This window comes from Cygnus atratus, chromosome 2 (assembly GCF_013377495.2).
Source record: "Cygnus atratus isolate AKBS03 ecotype Queensland, Australia chromosome 2, CAtr_DNAZoo_HiC_assembly, whole genome shotgun sequence".
In the NCBI taxonomy this organism is placed as follows: domain Eukaryota; kingdom Metazoa; phylum Chordata; class Aves; order Anseriformes; family Anatidae; genus Cygnus; species Cygnus atratus.
This window is the reverse complement of record NC_066363.1, coordinates 145,359,664-145,382,992: the sequence shown is the minus strand read 5'-3', so window position 1 is coordinate 145,382,992 and position 23,329 is coordinate 145,359,664. Positions and strand designations below refer to the sequence as shown.

Below are 23,329 nucleotides of genomic sequence, written 5' to 3'. Positions count from 1 at the left end.
CGCTGAGGCTGTAAATTCTCCCCTTGTGTTTGCATATACACACACACAGGGTAGCCCAAAATCTAAATATGCGCTGCTGAGTGCCCGCGCTCACCGAGGCTCTTTTTCTGCGCTGCCACTTGGAGCCCGTTCAAGCGTGTGGTGGAAACCCATGGCCGCGTTCGGGGCCCGGGCCCTCCAAGCGGCGGGGGAGGCCTCTGGCTGCGGGACGGGCACCCGAGCCCTGGCACCTCCACAGCGGTGGCTGGGAGCAGCGCCCGGCCTTCTGTGGTGGTGCGAGGGGCCTGGAGCTGGATGCCCAGGCGGTTCTTGGATCCCCAGAAGGGGACGGGGACGGATTCAGAGCCCCTCTCAAGCCCCTCACCCCAGTGGGGTGGGTGAACCTCGCGTTTTGGGCCACCCGTGCTGGCTCTGCGGGGTCCCCAGGGAGGGAGTGGAGCCACCATCTAGCACCAGGAGGACAGGAGAGACAGGGATCTCCTTTTTAAAAGAAGTTTTTTTCTTTTTTTTTTTTTTTTCTCACCCCTATTCTTTATTCATAAACCTAACGCAGTTCCACAATTCCCAGACATGTAAAGCTGCAGGGCTTTTTTTGTTTTGTTTAAATCTTTCTGAACCAGCCAAATTTTTGGGGTTGGCACGAGGTGCAGCCAGTACCCATGGCCTTCCAGGGCTTGCTTGGTCTAGAAGTCTGCAGATGTTTTCTGCTGGATCTGACTCTTAATGAACAAAAAAGATTTTGGCATGCTTATTTATTTATTTATTTTCAAGGGGAAAATGTGGTTTAAAATGTTGATAATTATGTTTTACGTGAACTACTCAGACTTTATGCGACTCTATGGGAAAATGAATGCTCATCAATTTAAAAAAAAATCTTCTTTATTCATAAAGCATTCATATTTAAAGTGATCTTTTTTTCTCTCTTAATGAAAACAGGGTTTGGGGAGCATTACAAATAATTATTTTTTTTTAATTACATATAGTTCTGCATCAGAGTTCTTGAAGACGGCCCACTGTGATCCTCTGGTGAAAACACCAGGGCTTTTCAAAAGCTTTTTAATTACCCATTTTTACTGCTCCTCTCTTCGCAATATACACCCAGTAACTGAAAAGAAGAAAAAAGAAATTCCAGGAGGGATCCACCTACAGGTGTGCATAGGTCAAGCACATACTTCTCTTTCAGAATGATTATTTTGCTTTTCCAGAGATCAGGCAGTACTGCCCACCATCGAAACCCAGCTCGCTCGCTCTTGCAGAGGAAATACTTATCACAAAGCTGCAGTGCATTTTAATCAAGGTTCCCAGAGTATTTTACAAACATTAATTGCCTCTTACGGACAGGATGAAGCATTGCACCCATTGTGCTGATGGGTGAGCCAAGGCACGCGGAATCTCAATAACTTCTGCAGTGTCACCATGAGCCAGTGACGAGGCTGTGAACAGAGCGTGGGTGTCCTCACTCCTGTGCTGCTGAGACACCTCCCTTTCACCAACCAGTTTTACTCTCTTTGCTTAAATCCGGATTTTTCAGACCCTGACTTTTTTTCTTGCGTATTATACGGCAAGTGCTATGCTTGCTCCTGTGTTGCTCTGAAGTTTAGGGAAAGCAGCGTGTGAAAATGCTCTTGGTTTATGTGTTGCTGCGTCTGGAGGCCCTTCATTTAATTCTGAACCTTACGTTTTGCTACTGCCCTTTGTGGCTCTGCTGGGCCAATGGATTGCCCCCCAAAATAGTGCCTGTTGTGTTCATTACTGATGTTTTACCGCTCTGTGAGTGACAGAAAGAATTCCACTTTTCAGCACAACAGTTCACCCACTAAATGATTCCCCAGCATGATACATGCTCCGTCTTGTATTTAATTATCTTGTAATTATCAAAGCAGTAATGAAGTTGTGCATAAGAACTGTATAGATCAATAAAAACAGCTCAAAATTATGAAGGAGCACTGACAGACTAGGAGCCCAACTGCTCTTTCAATGCTTGTTCCATTTTTTCTGAAAAGCTTTTGACTTTTTTTTTTTTTTCAAAACAACATCAGGAAAAAAGGATTTAAAGCTTTTGTTGTTTACCCTGAACTGATGATGATCTTGCATACGTTCTCAGTGATTTGCAGAAGGCTGTGTAAGTGCTAACGAAAGTTTGTATTGGAGTGGCTCATAAGAATATGATCATTGTTACCAATTTATTAACACCATGAAAGATTTCCTGTCCTAAAAAGACTGCCAGCCAGCGTCATAATCCGGAGTGGGCAGAGCCATGTGGTAGGTTTGACTGAGCCCCTTTGACAATTATATCATTTATTTAGCTGTCTATCTTTAGAAGTCGGGAGGCTAAGCTTTGGTTTCAGAGGCATGCCGAAACTCTCGCGCTGCATGCACGGCAAGGGCAGTGGAATACCAGAGTGCTCGCTTGGGCTTTAACTACTAAATAATGTGGTTGCACATGACACAACAAGAACAGAGGTATAATCCTGCCCTGTGAAGCAGGTCACATGTTCCAGGTTCTCTCTGTAATGTATGCAAAGTAGCTGCTTAAATCATTACGAGTGTGTAAATCATCTTCTTCATAAACAATACCATCAAGGTACAGTCAGGCAACATGTCTCTTGTGGGTTGACTGGAGCTTGAATTTCCTTCAGACGTTGAGGAGGTACGTCAATGCATGAGAAGCAGATTCATCTGTTGCTGCAGTGTGGTCTCTCCAATGTTTTGGATTTCTAAGATGAATATGCTAAGGCTGTCTTCTTCACATTGAATCCTGAAGTGCAGTGAAAGGAGGAGGATGTGAATGGGGCAAATGCAGCCTATATGATCCGATGCTACCATGAAAAAGTTGCTCCTTTTTCCGCTGGCTTTGTAAGTCATGCAACAGATACCCATTTATTTCTCTGCATAACTTTAGTAAGTATTCAGAGCTCCTGTTATGATGTATGTATGTGTGTTTGGGGAGGAAAAGATTTTCTGAGCAGTGTATTAGGTTCGTATCTTACGTTTTAGCCACCATTCTCCTGCTTGTGGCACTTTTTTTTTTTTTTTTTTCTGTCTTTAACATGCTGGTCTACTTTCTATAACTCCTAAATAATGCCCCACACCTCTTTAACGCAGTCCTCAGTGCTGACTCGTTCAGTGGTGAGCGAAACTGAAAGCGAGACCTGATCTTGTTAAAAACCCTGCTGTGCTTCTGGATAAAGTATAAATGTAGTAGTAGTTGTTACTACTGGAGTTTGTGTCTTTTTGGGGGAAGCGGGGAAGGGTAGCTGGACTGTATGCTTGCCTCCCCACCCCCAAATGTTGTATTTTGGATTACTTTAAATAGTTGTTTGCGATGCTTTTATTGCGGTGAATCATGTTTTTAATGTCTGCTTTAAACACGCGTGAGTTCATACCGAGACAATAGAAGCCCTCTGTCATTTGCTGTCACGTAGTGTTTACGCTGCGTGCGCGATGCCCCTTGTTTTACAAACGCAGGTAGACCTCCGCAGAGCTCCTGCCCCACAGACGTGCGAGGACAGTCAGTTTTGGTTCAGGAGTGACTGCGGGGATGGATGGTGGTGGCCCCGTGCATGCCACATGCCCTCCTTTTGCCGGGAGCTGCTGGCTCCGGGTCCAGCTCCCCAGGAGCAGCTGCAGAAGTGCCTCGGTGCCACAGGGAGCCGGGCGGGCTGCACCCAAGGGTGCTCCCCACCAGCGCCTGTCCCGCATCCTCCAGCCGAGCCGGGAAGAGCCACGCAACCACCCCGCATCAGCTCCCAGCACATGTGGCAACAAAGCGAAAAGAGCGAGGGGGCATCCCCAGCGCGCTGGCAATTTGCTAAGCGCCCGAGGGCGCGCAGCTCATTTGCATGGCAAAACGCGCAGCTCGCTCCTTGCCCTTCTCTTGGCTGCGGGGCCGGGGCTGGAGGGGGCGGCAGGGCCCGGGCAGGGCTCGTCCTGCCGGGATCCGAGGGCTCCGGGGCCGCCCTGAGCAGCAGCTCCCGGCCCGGCCCCGCATTCGCCGCGGGTACCCGGCGGGCCCGCAGCGCCCGGCCGCTGCCCGCACGGCCCGGCCCGGCCCCGACCCCCTTCAGGGCTCCCCGTCGGGGCTGGGGTTTTGGCTGAGGGCCTGCCCCGGCACCGGGCACGGCTGGCAGGAGAGGGGAGAGCGGCTTCGGTCGGCCCCGAGCCTTCCTCCTCCAGGCGGTGGCCGCGCTCCTCCTCGCTGCTCGGGGGAGTCGGTGCCCTGCCCGGGCTTGGTAGAAGCTTTGGTGTGGGGAAAACTGAGAGGGAAAAAAAAAAAAAAGGAAAACACTCTCTGCTCGTGCCTTTTCAATAGAGATAACTGTTATCTCTTATAAAAGTCTACATTAGTGTAGGTAATTGCCGGCACTTGGCTCTGGTACAGCGGAAAAGCTGCGATCAGCAAACTTGTGCTGCGCTCGTGAGGGGAAGTTATCGGGCGGTACGGGGCCGTGTCGGCCTTCGTGCCCCTGCTCCCGGCCTTATTTACAAGCCTCCAGAAAGCCCCTTGCAGCCCTTAAAGACTTCCAAGCCCCGGGAGGGGGCTGCCAGGCTGCAGAAAGAGGGAAAATTTTCTGTGTTCGCCCTTCAAACCTTCCCCCCTTCCTCCCCCCCCCCCCGCCCCCCCCGCTGAGCCCAGCACCTCACAGGTCTCTCTGCGCGGGGCGCGGCCCAGGGGGCGAAGAAGCTCGGTTATTTCTATTTATTTATTTTCCCCCGTTCCCTGTCTCAGCTTGCTCTCGGGCCCATGGGGCCGGTGTACCCATGAGGTACCCAGCGCCTTATCGCAGGAAGCCGTGCGGAAAGCGGCGGCCGCCCCCTCCCCTGGCACTCTGGGTTGAAAACCACTTCATCTGACCTCACCTCACGGGTACTTTATCGTAATAAAGAGGCTGTGAGGCTGGTCAGTTTGCTTGGGAAAAAAAAATCCACACCGAGAGGGAGATTTCGGGATAAAATCCAATATTTCATTATGCGGGATCATCTGTGAGGAGCAGTGCCTCATGAAAAAAAATCCCGTCTCAGACTGGTAGTCATCACTTGTTCTGTTAAAAACTCACAGAAAGGAGGTCCTGATATATTTGAATTATAAGATACTTTGTTGTATCTCGGTATATAGAATGGGTATTCCAAGAAGCCCAGAGACGAGCCTTCCCTTTGGAAAATTAATCCTTTAATTTATTTGTTTCCAAATTGTGGTCTGCAGACACATATAATCACGATATGATACTGATCTGCAATATCATATCATCCAGTTAGGGATTTTAATTAAAAAGTTTGATGTGAAGGCTGCGTAGTGGTTCCCTGTTACGTTTGAAGTTGACAGTGGTCTGTGATACAAAAATTTCGGAAGGTTCGTTCAAGAGAGTTATGGTCCTAGATCATTTCATTTTGCTTTCATTTCATCCTGTAATTTTTTTTTTTGCCTTTCAAACATGATTAAAACCAATGAGAAAGGAAATATTTGAAGTGATTTGCAAAGTTATTTGATTTTTATAAAATTACATGGTGTGATGTGCTGTATGTGCCAAACTGCAGACAGACTTTCAGCTCATAAATTAAGTACACTTTTTTGTTCTTGTTTAAGCCCATTGAGACTTCTGCCAGTTAGGTTTTTCTCTTCTGTGATCATCATGCATAATAGTCTGATGTTGCAGATACTTGCAGGAGCATAGTGAAACTGGTAGCATCATGTATGTGGTTTGATTTTTAATGTATAGCATATTAAAGCATATTTTCTATCCCAAAAGATGTTATATGAGACTACTGCAGTATATATTAAAACAGACACTGGACTCTAAATAGTCTAATGTGAATAACAAAGGTATATAATAATTAATGCTTAAAGAAAAAAAAAAACAACAACAAAAAAAACCAACCAACCAGAAATTCCTTTTTAATATAGATAAACCTGTATTTAAAAATACTTTAAAATATTTACCTTTTAAAAATAAGACTTTCAGATTTTGATCTGTGCCAAGGTGTAAGTCTACACAGCTTGATGTACTGTTTGATTGTGTTTATTTACCTATTTGCTGCCAAAGTTTTAAGTAAAGTCACACCACAATCCTGGTGGAAATGGCTAGCTAACACCTGCAACCAGCTTGTGGAAGTGATTAAACTGTTTTTTGCCAGAGGCTTCCTCTGCTGGTGCAGGGACACTGTTTTCTCCATTTTACATTCGGCTCAGTGACGCTCATTTTCAAACTAAGATTACCAGGAACTGGAAAAAAGGAAAAGAAAAAGAAAAAAAAAAAAAGAATAAGAAAAAGAAAAAGAGAAAAAGAAAAAGAAAAAAGAAAAGAAAAACTTATTTGCCTTTCCCACTCTGTGGATGAAAATAAAGTGTGAGATGATGAAGTCTTCTAAAGTATGTGATAAACCAAAACAATTGGATGAACAATTGTACAGTGAACAAATCACACATGTAATTCTTCATTTAAATTAGTTTTAAATGCAAAACAGGTTTGTAAACTTTTTTTTTTTTTTACTTGCATACCTCGGGCATCATTGAACTGATGAGCAATACTTTAAAGAGGATTTTAATGATTTTTAATTTAAATCCAGCTTTCATAAACCCTAAAAAATACTTATTATCTAGTAAATATAAAACATGGAATGAAATTTATAATACATACCAACATAAAAACATTTGTAAACACAAACTGCATAATAAGGAACATATATGTTCAACGTGTACAAGTTACCATCCGAAGGAAGACTCCTTCCTTTGGTTAAACAACTACATTTAGTTACAGCTGATACCTCATAATTATTAATGACTGGGTCGTCACTTTTCAGAAACACAGTGAAAACCTAAATAATCTCTTTTAACCTCATTGTTTAGCGTATGTTGAAGTTTTTGGCGTGCCAATTTAAATCATGACTAAAACTGATGATTTGTAAATTGCTATGATTAAAGTCTATGTCTGTGTAAATAACCATCAGTGCAAAAATGCAATGAATTCGAAATATATCGCGTACCTATTCCTCTTTGCTTTTTGAGGGATTTGGCACAAAATCATATTATTTCATTAAATCATCAATGTGCTGCGTTTATTAGAGGTTGTGCGGCAGAAAAGCTAAGCGCTATTTCCAGATTACATAAATGTTTTTGTATTTTCCAAATATTCCCTAGTTGGGGTATTATATTAAGACGAGTTGATAGTATCTTCTTCCTTCCTTATTTTGAAACCCCGAGCAGGTTTTTGATCCTGGTCTTCAAATTCTGGGACCTGCAGAAAGTCAGCCAAAATGATTTCTGTAATGAGTGAAAATGCCGGGGGGAATGAGTCCAGCCTGGAGTTCTTAATATCTTGAGCAAAGACTATGGAAATAAGGATGTATGTTTTGAGATGAACACATTCATTAATTAGAGAGCATTAAGAAAATAACACCAAATCTAGAAGACCTCTTGTAATTAATCATGGCTCTGCCTGAATAAAATCCACCTCTCACTTCCCCAGTGCCTGTTGCAGTAGAGGCTATGAGATGCTATCGGGGGGAATTACTAAAACTTTATGCTCAGTCCGAACAGGCCCTGGGATAAAACAGTGCCAAATGAAGACCCCGGACTACTGAGAACAAGTGTTCAGCTGAGAACTATTAAAAGAAAAAAAGAAGAGTTGTCACAGCTGTGTCCTTTTAAGGTCAGCACCAAGAAGAAGCTTGTCAAGTTGACAGAGGGAGATGACTTACTGATGTAACCCAGGGCAAAAGAGATAAGCAATAAAAATAGTATTATGTCTCTATTTGATAGAGTGACTTTTCCTGTCAGCTTACATAGAGAACCAACCCAGAAAATGCAGCAAGTTAGTTACTGCAACAGTGAAGCTGATGCATCACCTGGAAATTCACTTGCGGCAATTGCACTGGATTTTTGGAGCCTGTATTTTGCAATTTTTATCAAGGACTTAGGTAAATCGGTCAAAATACACCAGGACTTAATTTTGTTGAAATAAACCTCCTGGAAGTACTAGGTGAAAAGGTAGGCGTAAACTGGTAGCTAACTTGTGATGGTGTCGCTCGTTGTTAGTATCCTCGTAGGGTGAGGTTTCCCGGTGGAAGGGGAAGGCCGCGCTCGGTGTGGGCTGGTTCAGCACCTCTACCTCTGGTTTCTGTAAGGGATGGCCAGTTCTTCTGTGCATTTTAAAGATGTTTATAGTCCATACGAGCTAATAACTGCTTTTCTAGTCTGAACTCCTGTGTAACATGGTGTTCCAAATTCCACCCGGAGTGTAGCTTCTGCTGTGTAATACAAAAGCTGAGTATCATTAGCATATCTTTCAGAAGTATAGTTTCAAAGCATTTTAATGACAAGGAAGGCATTGTAATCCTCCCTGCATGTTATTTAATGAATCAGTTTGCTTGCAATAATGATTTTACTTTTCTGATGACAGCGCTTCCATTTCCTGGGAGATAGAGATTGTTTTCTGATGGTTTTTTTGTTTTGTTTTCATTTAGTCTTTTTAACCGCTCCTTCCTTTATGTACAGCTTACTTTCATTCATGCACACCATTTCTGATGGTGACCTCTCCAAGTGGCTTTCTCCCTCTGCTCTGATAAGGAGGGCTCATTGCTCAGGTGGAAACGCTCTAGCGTTTGGGTAGAAAAACCTTCAGCTGAGGAACTTCAGCACGGTGAACTGAATGGTGTTTGTGGGCTGTGGTCAGATTCGCGCTCTGCTGTGGGTTTTTTCAGGTGTATGACCCTTCGTGATTTCTGTGGGACTCGCGCTAATTCACCCCATGCGCCCAGATCCAATTCCAGCCCCAACAGGGAGAGTTGCGGGATTTATGAAGGCAGACGAAGGATTGGAGCTGGGCTGAAAATGTGCTGGAGAACGTTCTCCAGAGAGGGCAGCTTCTGTCATCCAAGTCTTCTAGAATCCAAAGTCCTGCATGTTACCAAAGGAAAAAAAAAAAAGCTTCATGTGATATGTTGGGCAGAAATGAGATCCAGAAAGGCCTGCCAAATCGTGGCTTACCGAAAAGCACTGGTTATAGCGGACAGTATGGATCATAAATACACATTTAAATGGGTTTCACTGTAGCAGGAAAAAAAAGTGATACTGGTATGGTGTGCCATTGTGGAAAAAAACGACTCTTACAGCAAAGGGCATGGTGTTTGCACAGCTAAACCAAAATAATGTGTGAAGTTTGGTCAGGCCCAAATGAACCCCATAAAAAGCTTTTTAAGAACTGTAAGGATTGTGTTGGTCAGCTTGACCACAGACGGCTTCTCTGCTTAGCCATCTGTTTCCATCTTTGTTTTTGTATGGTGAATTATGTGAAAATAGAGGTGTTAAAACTATCTAGAAAGATGGGATTGCTCAAAAACGAGCAGGGTGATGGGCAGAGAAATTGGAGAAAAAGCTTTCATTTCCTTCAGTAGGAAAACCAGCAGACATCAACTTTAACCTATTTGGTTTCATCCAAATAGATTAATTTCGGTAGAAAACTAGCATTCAGAATTTTAACAAGTGTTTTGTTTTACCGAAAAGGGAAAAAAAAAGAAAAAGAAAAAAAGAAGCAATCTCTTTTTTTAGTGACCAACAATCTTTGCTTTTTGTGGTTTTTAGAATGAGGGTGTAGTCTGAAACTGCCCGCACTCTCTCCAGATGTATCGTATCTGTAGATCTCTGTCCCACTCACACTCTGTACACAATTTACTGAAAATAACTTTTTTTTTTTTCTCCCTGCCGTTAAATGTAGCTGTAGTTGGATTGTGCCGGCAGAGCAGTGTGGGGAATCCTGGGTTATTACGGTTTGTGGTATGTCTTTTGTGAACCTATGGAGAGGACTCAAGAATCACCTTTCTAATGACTAAACTGTCTTGGAAATAAAAAACGAAATGTTCGATGCCTTTCTGGAGTGTGGCACAGTCACACACATAATGACTGATAAGGCAGTCAGATAATAAGTAAGGAAGTGGCTTCTTTTTGAGAAGCTTTCAACTGGTAATGTTACAGTTAATTCCTTCCGCCCAAGTAACTAGCATATATCTTGTATTGTATTATATATATATATATAGATACATTTTGAATATGTAGCAAACATTTTATTATCATGCGTTTTCTCTGGAGGTGGGAGATATTGTAGGACTGTTTACTTTAAAGGAAATGCAGAAAGTCATTGTGAAAATAAATATATTTAAAAAAAAAAGATGGAGAAAGAGAATTGCTTTTTCCCCATCTGCTTTTGAGAAAACAGTGCCCTTGGCATTTACTTTTTTTAAGGAAGAGTGGTAAAGCTGCGCATACTGTGAAAAAGTGGATTTGTGTACGTTGTCCTGAAGTTGTGTGGAAATTTTGAGCAGTGGGTAGCTCTTTAAACATCAACCGCACTATGTAATCCCTTTCATAAAGTGACCCACCTTCATCCTAAAATTAGGTAGTTTTTTTTTTTTTGCCTTGACTGCGTCTGGTGGAAGGATGTTTCATAGCCTCACTGCTTTGTCAGTTAAAACCCTTCCTTCTCATTTTCAGCCCCAAGTTAATCATGGCTAGTCTATTTGTTCTTATGCCAACATGATCCAAAGCTTTTCCCTCCCTAATATTTACCTGCTGCTAGCAATTGTGTTGCTGGTCTAAATGCGCTTCACTTCAGATACTCATAAAGAGTCCCGTCTTCCATATCTTCATTAATCTCAGTTAAAACTAATCTTTTTCTGAACATTATAAACAGTTCTCTTAATGCAGTGTCATCTGTGACACATACAATGATTTACCTGTTCCTGCTAAAACATTTGCTTGGCACATTATAATGCTTTTTGAAGTGTGATTTTGATTGCTTTATAATTGTGATCGACTACTACAGTATTCTTTTTCATTCTTAGGTCATTTAGAGTTAATGAAGTCCCAGAGATTCTTATTCCAGAGCATGCACTCATTTTTTCATCCCAATTCATGATACAAGTTTGAAAAGTTTTCTGTATGGTATCTCAGTACTTCTCTTGATGGAAGATACCACAGAACTTTGTCATCATCCAGTTTCCTTAGTACTGTCTGTATAAACTCACTTGAGTATTTCTCTTGTTAGATCATCTGGGATGCAGCTGTTTGAAATGAGGCTTTAGACCCTGATGGGCTAGTTCAAGTGGAAAGAAGTGACTTGAGAATAAAGTAGTTGAGTTTCAGTCTCTTGCCTTGTCGTTTGGCCTCAAGATCAGGCTCACTTCTTGAAGAGTTTGAGAAAAACAGCATAAACGTAGCCACGATGTGGCTATTTTGGACTCAGAGCTGTCAGCATATGATGCTGCTTTGCTGAGGGTTGAAGCGAGATGACGGTAAGAGGCATTTCCCAGCCATTGGCTGCCTAACTAGGACTGCCCTTCCTCTCTTTTAATAATCTAGTGTTTTATTTAACCAAAAAGGAAAAAAAGGTGAAATAATAATGAAAAATGGCTTTATAAACCAGAGCAGAAGGCCTCTCTTTATATTGCTGATAGGAAGCAAAAGCCAGCAAGGAGCAGTTGCCTCTCTTGCAGGCCAGGCACCGCAATCCTGCTCTGCTAGACGCATGCACTGTGCTTCCCGCCTGCCTGTTCGCTTGGGTTTTTACCGATGGAGGCCAAAGCGTGTAGGAGAACGGTGCCAAAGCCAATTTTCTGACCTGCAGTGAGGATGTTGCTAGCTGTGAAAGTTTCCTGTGTCCCGAAGTTCGGAGGTACCCACGAGCCAATACTGGACTTTTCTTGAGGAGCAAAGCAAGTAAATGCCAGGCTCTCTGCTCCAGGAGCGTGGTGTTGCTGCGGTGTCATGTTCTGATAGATGCTGTTGATTAATCTTTCGAATATGCCTTTGAGAATTCAGTTTCCATCAGTACATTTTAATAATTTTCTCACTTTCACCCCTTTATGTTCATAATTACAGGAAGCGGTTCATCCAACAGTAAAAAGAAATCCCTGTCTACTGCTTTTTTGTGGGTTCCCTGTTTCCAGATTGCGCAGCATTGCTTTGGTGGCGTGGGCTTGCACAATGGTCTTCCTTTTGTCTCATCTTGACGCCTAGACCATCAACATTTCTTCACTTCTTGAATCTCAGTGATGGCCACGTGCCAGCCCCGGGCCAGCCAAAGACGTGTTTCCTTTTCACCCCGTTCAAGGACCAAATTGACTCGCAGGGCTGTGAATTGTAGAGGTTTGCAGGAACTGATTAGCAGCTGGTGTAAAGGACACAGGTTAATGCCTTATGGCATGAAGATTTTTATCAGCACATGCAGTTAAATGTATGTGAGCAAAAACTAGACTTCGCATACTCTTGCTATAGCTGAAATGACAGGTAGTATCCTTTTTGTATTGTCAAACTTTTTAGAGTGACTGTGAGCAAAATCAACACGTGCAAGAGTGTCCCTGTTGTTTCTATTCGCCATGTCTACTTTAAAGGGAAGAAAAAGAGAAAAAAAAAGGTATTTCTGTAAATCCAAAGAAGTCTTAACTCTACCTGTCCAGTTCTCAGGACAAGTGAACCGCTGGGTCTGCAGCGTGTAATCTTCATTCCACTACCCACCGTAGACTTTCTGTTTCTGAGAGTTTCATATGAAAATCTTTTGTATGTTTCTGTTGCGGATTTTAATATTTTCAGGAAGTTTCTGAAGCCTGTTTTTTCTATAATGCATCCTAATTTTTTTTTCTCCAAATCTTGTGTCTCATTCTTCTGTATTTCAAGTGCTTTACAGTCATGACTGAAATCAAAACACAATGAGACATTAGATATTGATAGGTCAAGCTGTTAGAGAGACACAAGGGGATGACAAATTTCAGTGATTTCAGAGATTACTCAAGTGTGCGCGTGCTGCCCGGATTACAGCATACTGCACAAGAGCACTCAGATACCGGTGCCGTTCTAGGCAGGCAACGTTCAGCTTGGGCTGAACAAGCCACGCTTTTTCTTCTGGGATTTGCAGTTTGCAAGCCCCCAGTGCTTCCAGTGTTTGAGCTCAGGAAGCTGGAGGCAGCTGCCCCGTGTACGTGCCGCCTTGTGCTGGCCGCAGCCCCGGCGTACCTGCAGCGCTGCAAGCGCCTGCGGTCTGTGGGAGCACGCTGCTCTGCTCGGGACAGCACCACCAGGCCGGTGCCCAGCCTTTAATTATCCCCGATGCTCTGAGCGAGCGTCATACGGACTTACTCCCCGCGTTGAAGTGAAACAAGCATGCCATCTTGTGAGCAGGCAAAATGGGAGCAATAGGTAGGTCCTGCTGCATGCGGATGGAGACAGTGTTGGAAGCGTAGGTGTTGGATGTTTTCCTTCAGGTTCGGAGGAGATCCAGAGCTGCAACAGCGTGAACATGTCATAGGATGGGAAATCTGATAGACGGTTTAGATCTGAGCGTCATAAAGAGTAATTGTTTTTTCTGGTAATGGGTCAAGTTCCGTCAAGGTGCTGTGGGGTTCAATAATGTAAAAGGTTGTTTTTGTTTTTTTTTTTTTAAGAGAGCCTCAATCCCGTGCTTGGTTTAACCAGTTGATTCTGATGCTGGAGAAGAGCCAAGCATTAGCTACCTCACAGATACGTGACTTTTGTTTATTGTAGTCTCTGTACTTTAGGTCATGTATGCATATATACACTCATCTTGTTATCTACATACAAATGGTTATGCAAATGCCTTATGACATTAAGATTTTTATCTGCGTGATCTTGGGCTGTTCTCGTTACTCACAAGAAGAGAAGCCACGGAGAAGTTATGAAGATCATTTCTAATTCCTCTCATGTATTCTTTCAATACATACTGCTTAACAAAAGAATTGTTTAAGAGATGCTTAAATGTAATTGGCTCTGATTTCATCTCTGCCTACCTGTAAAGCAAGGCATCTTTGTAGCATAAATCCAGTTGTACCAGATTTCCAGGGATAGAAACTTATAGCTAATGCTAATTCTCCAAAATTGACTATAACTATTGTGAAATGTTCTCTTCAGAAATACCACAATTTTCAGGTCCTGTACCAGTTAATCAAGTAATTTTAGAAGCTGGATTCTCTCCTGATTGCTAATGGTACAGAGATCGCTTTTGCAGCCTTGTGTCTTGCAGTTTATCAGATCAGACCATTGCAGGAGTAATTATTTACTCTTGACTAGTCCCATTTTGGGAAGAATCTGCACACTGATGTGTGGCTGAAACATTTATCTCTTGGGTTGTTTTAAATAACAGTTGTGGATGTTCTGAAGCTATTCCTAGACTGGAAAATTAGAAGCAGCCCTAGCTCGGATTGATTGGCGTGGGGAGAGCAGGCAGCAACAGATTATTGATTGGGCAGCAGCTAGCTGAGCAGGATGACACGATCTGCACTCAGCCAACTGGCTTACATTTGGCAGTCCTTTTGCTCAGTTGTGGTTATCTTGCCCCATCTGTGTTGGACTCTCAGCCTCTCCACCTAATTGGCTGTGTTAATTTGTAGCCCGCACCTTCAGATCTCAGGTACATCCCAAATTCCTTTGCACAAGTTGCAACATTACTTCAAAGAAGGTGCTGTTGTAGCCTCTGCAAATTATTTTGGGACTTTTTTTAGACTCAAAGATGCCAGTGAACCCAGAAGTTGCTTTAATAAGTTGCTTTCTTTATAAGTGAAAACACGTCAAAAGCTTTCCATTTTTTTTTGTGGGATACATCCCAGTGGAACAAATCAGCCCAACGTTGTTGCTGGATATTTCTTAAAACTGGTGAGGTACCGGATTGGGAATTGAGGTGCAAGAAGGCAGCTCTGAGGAGGAGGACAGGAGCAGTGCGGTAAGGCTCGCTTGCGCATAGGGGATTTCTGAGAGTGGAAGTCTTGGCGTAATCTGTGGTTGTACATTTATTTACCTTTTTTTTAGAGAAGTTGTAGGTCTATTTTTAAGCGAACGTTTAGGTGTATTACTGATGGAAAAATGATACAGTTAGTGTCCAGCTCATTTCAAAACGTATCTTAAATGGGGAAAAAAAACCTGTCCATTTTGTTTGTTCTCCGTGGGCTGCAGATCTTATCTGTAGTGTCCATCCATACTCCTATCTGTAGTGTTAGCGGCCGTCTATACACTGCAGTGTATGGATTCGGCAACCTGTGTTGTCCTTGCGTTTGTGGAAATTACATATTTAGCTCTCAGAAAAAAATCAATTTTGAAATCTTTTTTGTGTGTGTTTTATGATCCTGGCAGATTTCCAAGGTTTGAATTAAATTTCCGATGTCTGTATGGTCGAGGCTAATGTGAGGGCTTTTGGCACTACCACACCACGCAATAAAGAATCAAAGCCAGTAGAGTAAAGAAATCTTCTATCAAAAGCTGAAAGCTAAATTCATAAAATCACTTATGCAGGCATTATGAGATTTTCCCATGGAACATTTATGTGGGAGTTGGGCAAAAACTGATTCAAGTACAGCATTATTTGCACTATATATATTCATCCAGCAGTCAACAGGCTGAAACTGGCACCCCTTGCCAGCTTTAAAGGAATGCCAGTGCACGCGACCTGAAGCTGCTGTAAAGCCGCAGAGTCTTGAGGATTCTCCTTCTTCTGCGCCCTCCTTGACCATCTCCTACCAGAAATGAAGTGGATAAACTAGAAATCGTGATCTGTAGCGAATGCAAGTGCTGTGTTTGATTCTTAGGGCCATCTGAAAAATGATTCTCTCTATTAAAGGAAGTTCATAACAAATCACTGTGATGGATGCATTGCAAGAGTAGCTTTCCTGTCGGCATTTTACTTCGTTCCTCAGCTTAAAAAGAAACATAAATAAGAGACAAAAGGGGCAAGCAATAGAAGTACCACTCACAGTGAATCCATTTTCAGTTGCTTTGGTCCTTTTTGTGTTTTACTTTGTTTTGTTTTAAGAAAGTGGCTCAGTGTTTCTGAATTAGCGTGGAGACCATACGGTCTGTGCTGCAACAGAGATCCTTTCCTAGTTAACAGGGATGCTTCCAAACGCAAGGTAATTCACCACTGCTTTGGCTGGAGCTGATACTGGGCTCCAACGTCAGTTCTCTAATTTCTGACAAATCGCCAAGATTTCTTGAATAGGCACAGCTTTCGGTTTTGTGCAGGGAACACACAATCCACTCTTTTGTTGTGGTTGCCACTGCTGTTGTTTCTCCCCCATTCACAATGGAGAGTGGGGTTATTTGTGCTGAGTGGAAGCTCAGTGCCAAAATCTAGCTTGCTTAAATTTAATGTGATGTTAATTTTTGTGATAGGCATAAAAGGTATCAGAGTTTGCAGTACAGATCCCCTGGTATTCTGACCTCCAAGTCAAGAGGGCATATCAGTGACCAAAGTTTTATCTGTCATAGGCATATCAAGATGAGAGTTTACTGGATGATTCAACCCAAATGTATAGAAACTGTTTATACAGAGATTGCCAAACATTTTCCATTGCTTTTCTTTTTATCTAAATTCTTGAATATATTACTAAATAAAATAGTCTGTGTTTGGAATGTATGGCTGTGGGATATATGGAAACTCACAGCATGTGGGGGGAAGAGTTAGAATAGGGAAATATAATAGTTTTGTAAACTTTACGTGAGTATAGGTACATCATATATAGACTCAAGATTCAATTTGCTGATCAAAGCATCCAAATAACTTTGGATTTAATAATGTCAGCAATGAATGCTAATATATGGAAATTGAAAAGCATGGGGCAACAATAGCTAGCCACGCTTACCAGTATTGCCCTGCAGCGTGTAGATTTACATTTTTTTGTTTTGTTTTGAAATCACTGTTTGGAAAATGTGTGTTCTTTTTCCCTTCTCCCATACTTCTGAATGTGGGTTCTCCTGAGCAAGTTTAGACAAGATTCAAGCAAAACAATAGGGGAACATCACAACCTTTGAAGGCTCAGCTTGGATAGGTACCCAAAGCCAAAGTCTGCTTTGATGTACACGGGCTCAACTCCTGTTGCCCTCGGTTGCCCTGTCTTACCTATGTAACTTGTGTCTGGAAACCCTTGCCAATTTTTTTCTACTTCTTAAAAAAAAAAAAAGGACATTTTTGCAAACTCATGTTCATCTTGGTTCTAGTCTGGTTGGAAAAGTACTGCAATAATGCACTCTCCAGTGATAGTCTAATATTGCTGTTTCAAGTCAGGCTGTAGTCTTCTCCCTCCTTCCCACTTTGTAGTTTTGATCCAGCTGAAATTTCAGCTGTATTTCAGTTGTGTTTTTTTTTTTCTGCCCCTGCTTGGAAAGAAAATTATTTTAACTTTTCTGTCATACTAGCCAAAACCATACTCTTTCTCTGTTCCATCTGCTCCCCTTCTCCCACATAAGTTTTTGTTCCCTTTGACTGAAGTTTTGGGCAAATGAACTTGGACGTCTTTCTCCCGTATCACGGGTCTCACCTAGCAGAAGGGAACATCTCAGTCGTGCCTCTCTCAAAGACAGTGGGGCCATTAGTGTCAAGGGAGCTAGCATCAGCCCCTTGTATACTTAGTGCAGAAGAAGAAATGAGTCACTTGTGGCCATACCTGGTTGCCCTTGCCTGGGAGCCAGGAGGTCGCCTTCATTCCTCACCCTTCATCTCAGCGTAGCAGTGTGTTTGCCTCAGCCAACACACTCAACTCGGATTCAGTTCTGAGTCATTTGCAAACCCCAAGCTCCCATTGTCTTCAAAGGACATTTGGATTAAAAAGAACGTAATGTTTACCCAGGCTGAAAAGAAATTGAAACATAGGAGATCGGCACACCTACTCCAGGAGTTTGGAGGACAGTGTTGTTTTTACCATAAGGCCAAGGATGAACAGCGGGGCTGTGATAGCTGTACCAACAGCCTAGAGGATCTTCGTCCATCTTAATTGCTAGTGCAAGGCTGAAGGGAAGCTCCACTGAAAAGAATCAAATTCAAAATGCTGAAAAAATTTGCTCTTACTAGTTTATATTTAGGTAATAAATGGAGAGCTACAAGATATAACCGATACCAGGATCATCGTAATGTTCACACAGATACTGGACACTTTCACTGGAAGTGGGGATGTACAGACTTATTTAACAACAAATTGTAGAACATCCATGAGAGATAATTAAGGGATATAAACCTTCTTACTGTTCAGAAAGTAAGCCACCGTCTAAGTGCTGAGGATTAGCAGCGATTTATTTTTCACAGAGGTAGGCGATTCTGTGTCTGTCCAAAGGCAGTTGAACCTTCTTTGAAGGCTCTGGTATTGGCCGCTCTCCAAGGCAGAACACCAGACTAAATGGACCTCTGGCCTGATCTAATAGGGAATGCTGTGCAATCCTATAAAGTGTAACGACTGCAAATTAATAGAATAACCAGAAGACTCAGCGAGGATGGCGAGGCTCTCGTAGGAGGTGTCAGTGCTGGCAGAAGTCAGTTATTTCGTTGCAGTAAGCAAATCAGGCTGGGTTCTCTCTGCAGTGCAATAACAACAGATTGGGAAGCATGCAAAGCAGCGTCAATACATAAAAATTAAACTACTTTTAATACACAAAGCTGAGCTTAGATAAATGCAGAGTGGAGAAGCAAAGGCACAATATTCTTTGAAAGTGTGGCCTTTTTATGCTGTTTTGGAGACTAATTTACGTACAAATAAAATGTCAGCTTATCCCGTAACTGTCATGATAAATTGGAGCGTTTAGATTTTTGCGCAAGGTGCTCTTTCTGTACCTTATTAAATTACAGGATCTTGGCCTTTTGCCAAGTGCCAGCCTGGGGCTTCCTGCTGAAAGACAGCGAGGGATACGGGTCTGGAAGTCAGGAGAAATCAGGTGCAGCCCCTAGCCGAGATCCCTGCCTGCAAGTCGCAGTGAACACCTTGATTTTTGCATCTCTCCCTGTAGATCCTTTTATTTACCCATAAAACGGCACTGGTATTAATTTTTCCAGTTTCACAAGGTTCTTCAAGGTTTAGCAGGTTGCCAAGTGCATCGAGTATTTTTAGATGCTGTACTGAAAGCCGGGGCAAAGCAAATCTTTGCTGTCTTGGGCTCCCCGTTGGGGATGGATAAATGGCAGTGGAGGTCCGGCAGGAGCAAGCGCTCTGCATCAGGCTGGTTAAACGTAGAGCAGCAAACTGCTGTGCCCGGGCACCCTCCAAAAAACAAGTGGTTTTGCAATTCTAGACTTTGGGTGCCTGATACTGTAATATTCTGCCCTGCATTGCCTCTTTAGACCGATCACCTTTTGCCTTCACTTTCTCCTGAAAGTTTCTGCATCATAACCCCCCCGGTGGTGAGCTTAAAATGAACTAAGTGCCTGGAAGTAAGTTCAAACGATCCGTTTTGAAATGCCACTCCTAAACTCTCTGAAATGAGCAAGTGTCTGTTTTATACCCATAGAAAGGTTAGATTTATTCCAGTGGCTAGATGACTACTAATAATGTGCTGTGCTCTGAAGCATATGGTAATAGAAAAGATCGTTTTGAATTAATTTGCTGTGAATTAATAAAGAGATTTATTTGATGAGAGTTGTTTGAAGGTGATGACACTTTGTAGCTGAACAGGATTTAAGACGTCCAGAAATGCACCTTTAGAGATTTGAGAACGATCAGTGTTGGGAAAGTGAATTTAAATATGTTGAAGCAAGCTTCAACAATTTTTTTTTCTCCTTTCTTTCCCCCCCCCCCCCCCCCAACTTTTTGTTGTAAACTCTGTTGAAAAAATTGCCAAAAGCTCTTGGTGAGCTGGTGATCAGGGACCACACAGAAGGGCCTGAAAGTCCAGGAGAAGAAGAAAGGTGGTGAGCACAACAGCATTTTGATACAGGACTAGAAGACCTATAAGGTCCTAAGGACCTATAAGGCCTGATTTTATCCTTGCGTTTTCTAGACCGATGAAGCTATCATAATTTCAGTGGCGCATGCAGGGTATAGAATATCAAGTAGGTACGTTTTGACTGAATGCCTGATCCTGCCAAATGTTAACTGATAAGAGGAGGTGTGTTCTGCTCCAAACAATGACAGGCAGGAAAGACTGGCCATGCAGTTCTAGGGCTTGTAGAAAAATGCATATAGCTTAACAAGCACTTTGCAGTGAGTTTCTCTCGTTTAACACCATGGTAGCCCCCGTCTTAGAGCCCAGTGTGGTTGAAGAAGCTGTTGCAAAGGCGGAGGAAGAGGTCTTGTTGAAGAAGGAGTTGCTTGTAATTAAGCTTATTCTGCCCTCCCATGGTTTAGGGCCTGATTCTTGAGTTCCTCACGCAAAAAGTCTTTTTTCTTCCCCTCCCTTCTCAGCAGACAGAGGTTTAGATGGGAGCTTTGCCCAGTCCTGTGCTGCTGTAGTCTGGGGTTAGTTTGCATCTCATGTAGCACATTCAATAATTTTAAGCAAAGGCAGCATGGGACAATTTCACCCAGACTGACCAGTGTATTTACAGAATATTATTAAATTTGAAAACGATGAAATTAGAAAAGGTACAAGCCTTTGAACCTGGGGCCATCCTGATGATCTTTCTGGTATTGCTGAGCGCAGGGAGAGCGCCAGAAATTTGCTCTCAAGACAAGAGATTTCTGTCTAGAGCTCGTCTTCTTACAACTGCTCTGTTGTTGTAGAGGGAGTGGGGAAAATGGTAAGGTAGGGGGGGCTCTGGATCGTTTAGGGCTTTATGTGCGGGATAGAAGCAGACACTTTGAACACAGAAGGGTTTTTTATATAAAGCACAGCAGACAGTCTTTGTAGCACATTTATGTGTAATAAGCTGGGTTTTGTTTTGTGTCTTGCTTTTTTTTTTTTTTTTTTTCTGTGGAAAAGGAGAGAGAAATTAAAACCACAGCAGTATTTTCCCATGCGGCTACAGTGAGCATTCTGCGATCTCACATGATCAGCTGTCCTGGTGGGGTGGAGTGTGGGAAGGTGTCAAAATATGTCTCTCAATTTTTTTTTTTCTTAAAAGGGAAAGCCAGATGAGTGCCAAAACCCCTGTTCTCTTCTCTAGCCCTGCAGTAACAAACTACATGAGTGTATGTTATTAAGATGATAAGATTAAATTTCTAGCTACTAACATGCTATCACAACAGCAAAGGGGGAAAAAAATCTTGAAAAAATTATGAAAATTAGCCTGATGGTCTCCTTTTAATAATAAGATCACTCCCAACCCCAACAGACAGTGTAGGCTGGAATTCCACAGGGCTTTTTTGTGGTCCTAATGATTTTAATAATACTTTGTGCTATGTAGCACCTTTCATTAGAGGATCACAAAGTGCTTTACAGTCACTAATTAATTAAGCCTCACAACACTCCTGTGAGATAGGTAAGTATTAGACATATATTAAGCTGAGACACTGAGAGTTAATGATTTTTTGCTGCATTATTCTGGCAAAATGATTGATGTTTAAATGCCGTATGTGCATTATATATGTGTGTGTGGGTGTGTAATATATATGAGTGTAAAAGTATTAATTTTACTATCCTGTAACAAAGAGGTCCTACTTGAGCCTGTTGAATATAAATGTGTATTTTCATTTAACTTCTTGGTGCTGCAGCATATTGATTGATAACATCACAGTCTTCATAGACCCTTGACTCAGTTCGCTATTTGTCTGCTTGTGCATCTACTTGTACAAGTATTAGTCAGAGACGCATCACAAAACTCAGACCTCTTTCTAAATTCTGTTAAAAAGAGAACGTGACTAAGACCTGACCTAAACCTGCAGAGCAAGCACAAGGCAACAACCATACTATTGCAGTAGGCTTTGATGACAAGTCATCACGTTCAGTAAAAGTAATGAGTAGCAACAGTGACCCATTGTGAGAGCTGATGATCAGCAGATAATTAGCTATTGTCTTCACCACGAATAAGAAACTATTGCATATCAGAATTTGCTTTCTTTTTCACATACAAGTGCAGTAGTCGCTATGGTAATTCATTGTTCTGAATTACAAGCTGATTTTAGTAGAAGATTCCACCTTCTGCTTCCAGGTATAAACTATGGGTGACTGTTTAACAGAAAAATCTCTATCTGTCAGATGCAGGAATCAATAGAGTCGCCTTGGCTGGTTTGGGGTGAAACTATATATAGCTGTTAGTATTATTAGTTCTGCTTTAAAATAGTTGAGGGTGATCATATCAAGTAAACCAAATGCGCGTGGTTTAAAGGTAATTTCACCGTAAAGAAAATAAGATACTAAACCCTGGATTATGGTGCTCAAAGATGAGTTCTGCAGCCTGGGACATAGCCAGAGTTCCCACAGCTCAAGGCGTCTTTTCATTTACATCAGGCTTAGTAATTTTTTTTTCTTTCATTTTGGAAACATCGCCATTTCCAGTGATGAAAAGGTAGTTCAGTCCCAGTGTCTGTTGAGCAGTTGGCCTCTTCGCTAAACAGCCAAGAATCTTGCTTGTTATTGTGATGGCATTTTTGAGATGTGGATGGTTGCCCACTAGCAACTAAACTAATACCACTAAATTCATTGCAAGTGGGACACTAGGCAGCCAGCAGATGATAACTTTCAATTGCTGACAGCAGAGCCTGGATTTGAACCAGTTATTTGTGTTCCATTATCACAGCTTTTAGCCCAGTCCCATTACAGTACACAATACCTGTTAATATATGTGAATTTTTAAAGCACTTTTATTTTCTACAGCACTTATCCAGCTTGTTTTCAACACATGTGAAACTTATTTTAAACTTACTTTTTGGTGACCTTCATAGCTGAGGTAATTTTTGCCTTGCTTTCTGTGTCTGTGTGTGTGTGTGTCTGTGTATACGTACGTACAAGCGTGTGCGTGTCTGCCTAAGGAGAAGGCAGACATGGTATTTCATGCTTAACAGAAGTAGAGAACAGCAGCCACTATTTGTATAGTGCCCACTAATAGATGCATGTGAATGTACAATAGGCATAACAATGTTTTTAAGTAAAAAGCATATTTTGAATACATAATTTAGGAAGGAAAACCTTTTTTTTTTGTTTTGTTTTGCAGATATACAGATCAGCTCTCAAAATGTCTTCTGTGTCTTCCGTGCATCTTCTAAGACAATTGCATTAGCCCGCCTGCTAGTTGACTAATAGAATTAATAATTGTAAAAAGCACTCTAAAGCCACATGCCTTATGAAGTCAATGCTGGGTATGATTTTACAAGTATGTGATCCATTTTTTCAAGTGAAATTGTTAACTGAAAACGTTCTTGGCACACAATAAAACATTGTGCAATCTGTTATTTGTCTTAGAGATAATAATTTCAGAGTGGCTATATTCTTTCTATATCTAACTTATGACTTGCTAGGGGATGGTTTCTTCAATTTAGGAGTATTGCAAATGTAGTTCTATTTACATAATATGTCTATGAAAACCGATAGTGGTGGAATTTCAGCGACAAAAAAAATACTGTCTTTTTTTTACTGTCCCCTTGAGTGGATATCAAACAAATAAATTACAGATGATTTTTCAAAAACTAAAAGAGAAAAGGG

At 42.1% G+C, this 23,329-nt stretch overlaps 1 protein-coding gene across 6 annotated transcripts in view; it reads left to right on the top strand.

The window, feature by feature from the left end:
* Positions 1–23,329, top strand: part of TRPS1 (transcriptional repressor GATA binding 1) — a 214,837-nt gene that overhangs the window by 15,566 nt on the left and 175,942 nt on the right. For 3 of the 6 annotated variants that reach the window (XM_035556173.2, XM_035556169.2, XM_035556168.2), the window contains exon 2: positions 22,842–23,000. The exons of 1 other annotated variant lie outside the window; for it this stretch is intronic. In XM_035556173.2, the coding sequence (XP_035412066.1) occupies positions 22,964–23,000 (37 nt within the window). In that variant the 5' untranslated portion in view covers positions 22,842–22,963. The remainder of the gene's footprint in view (positions 1–22,841; positions 23,001–23,329) is intronic. 2 more of the 6 variants (XM_035556171.2, XM_035556170.2) reach the window with 1 other exon arrangement.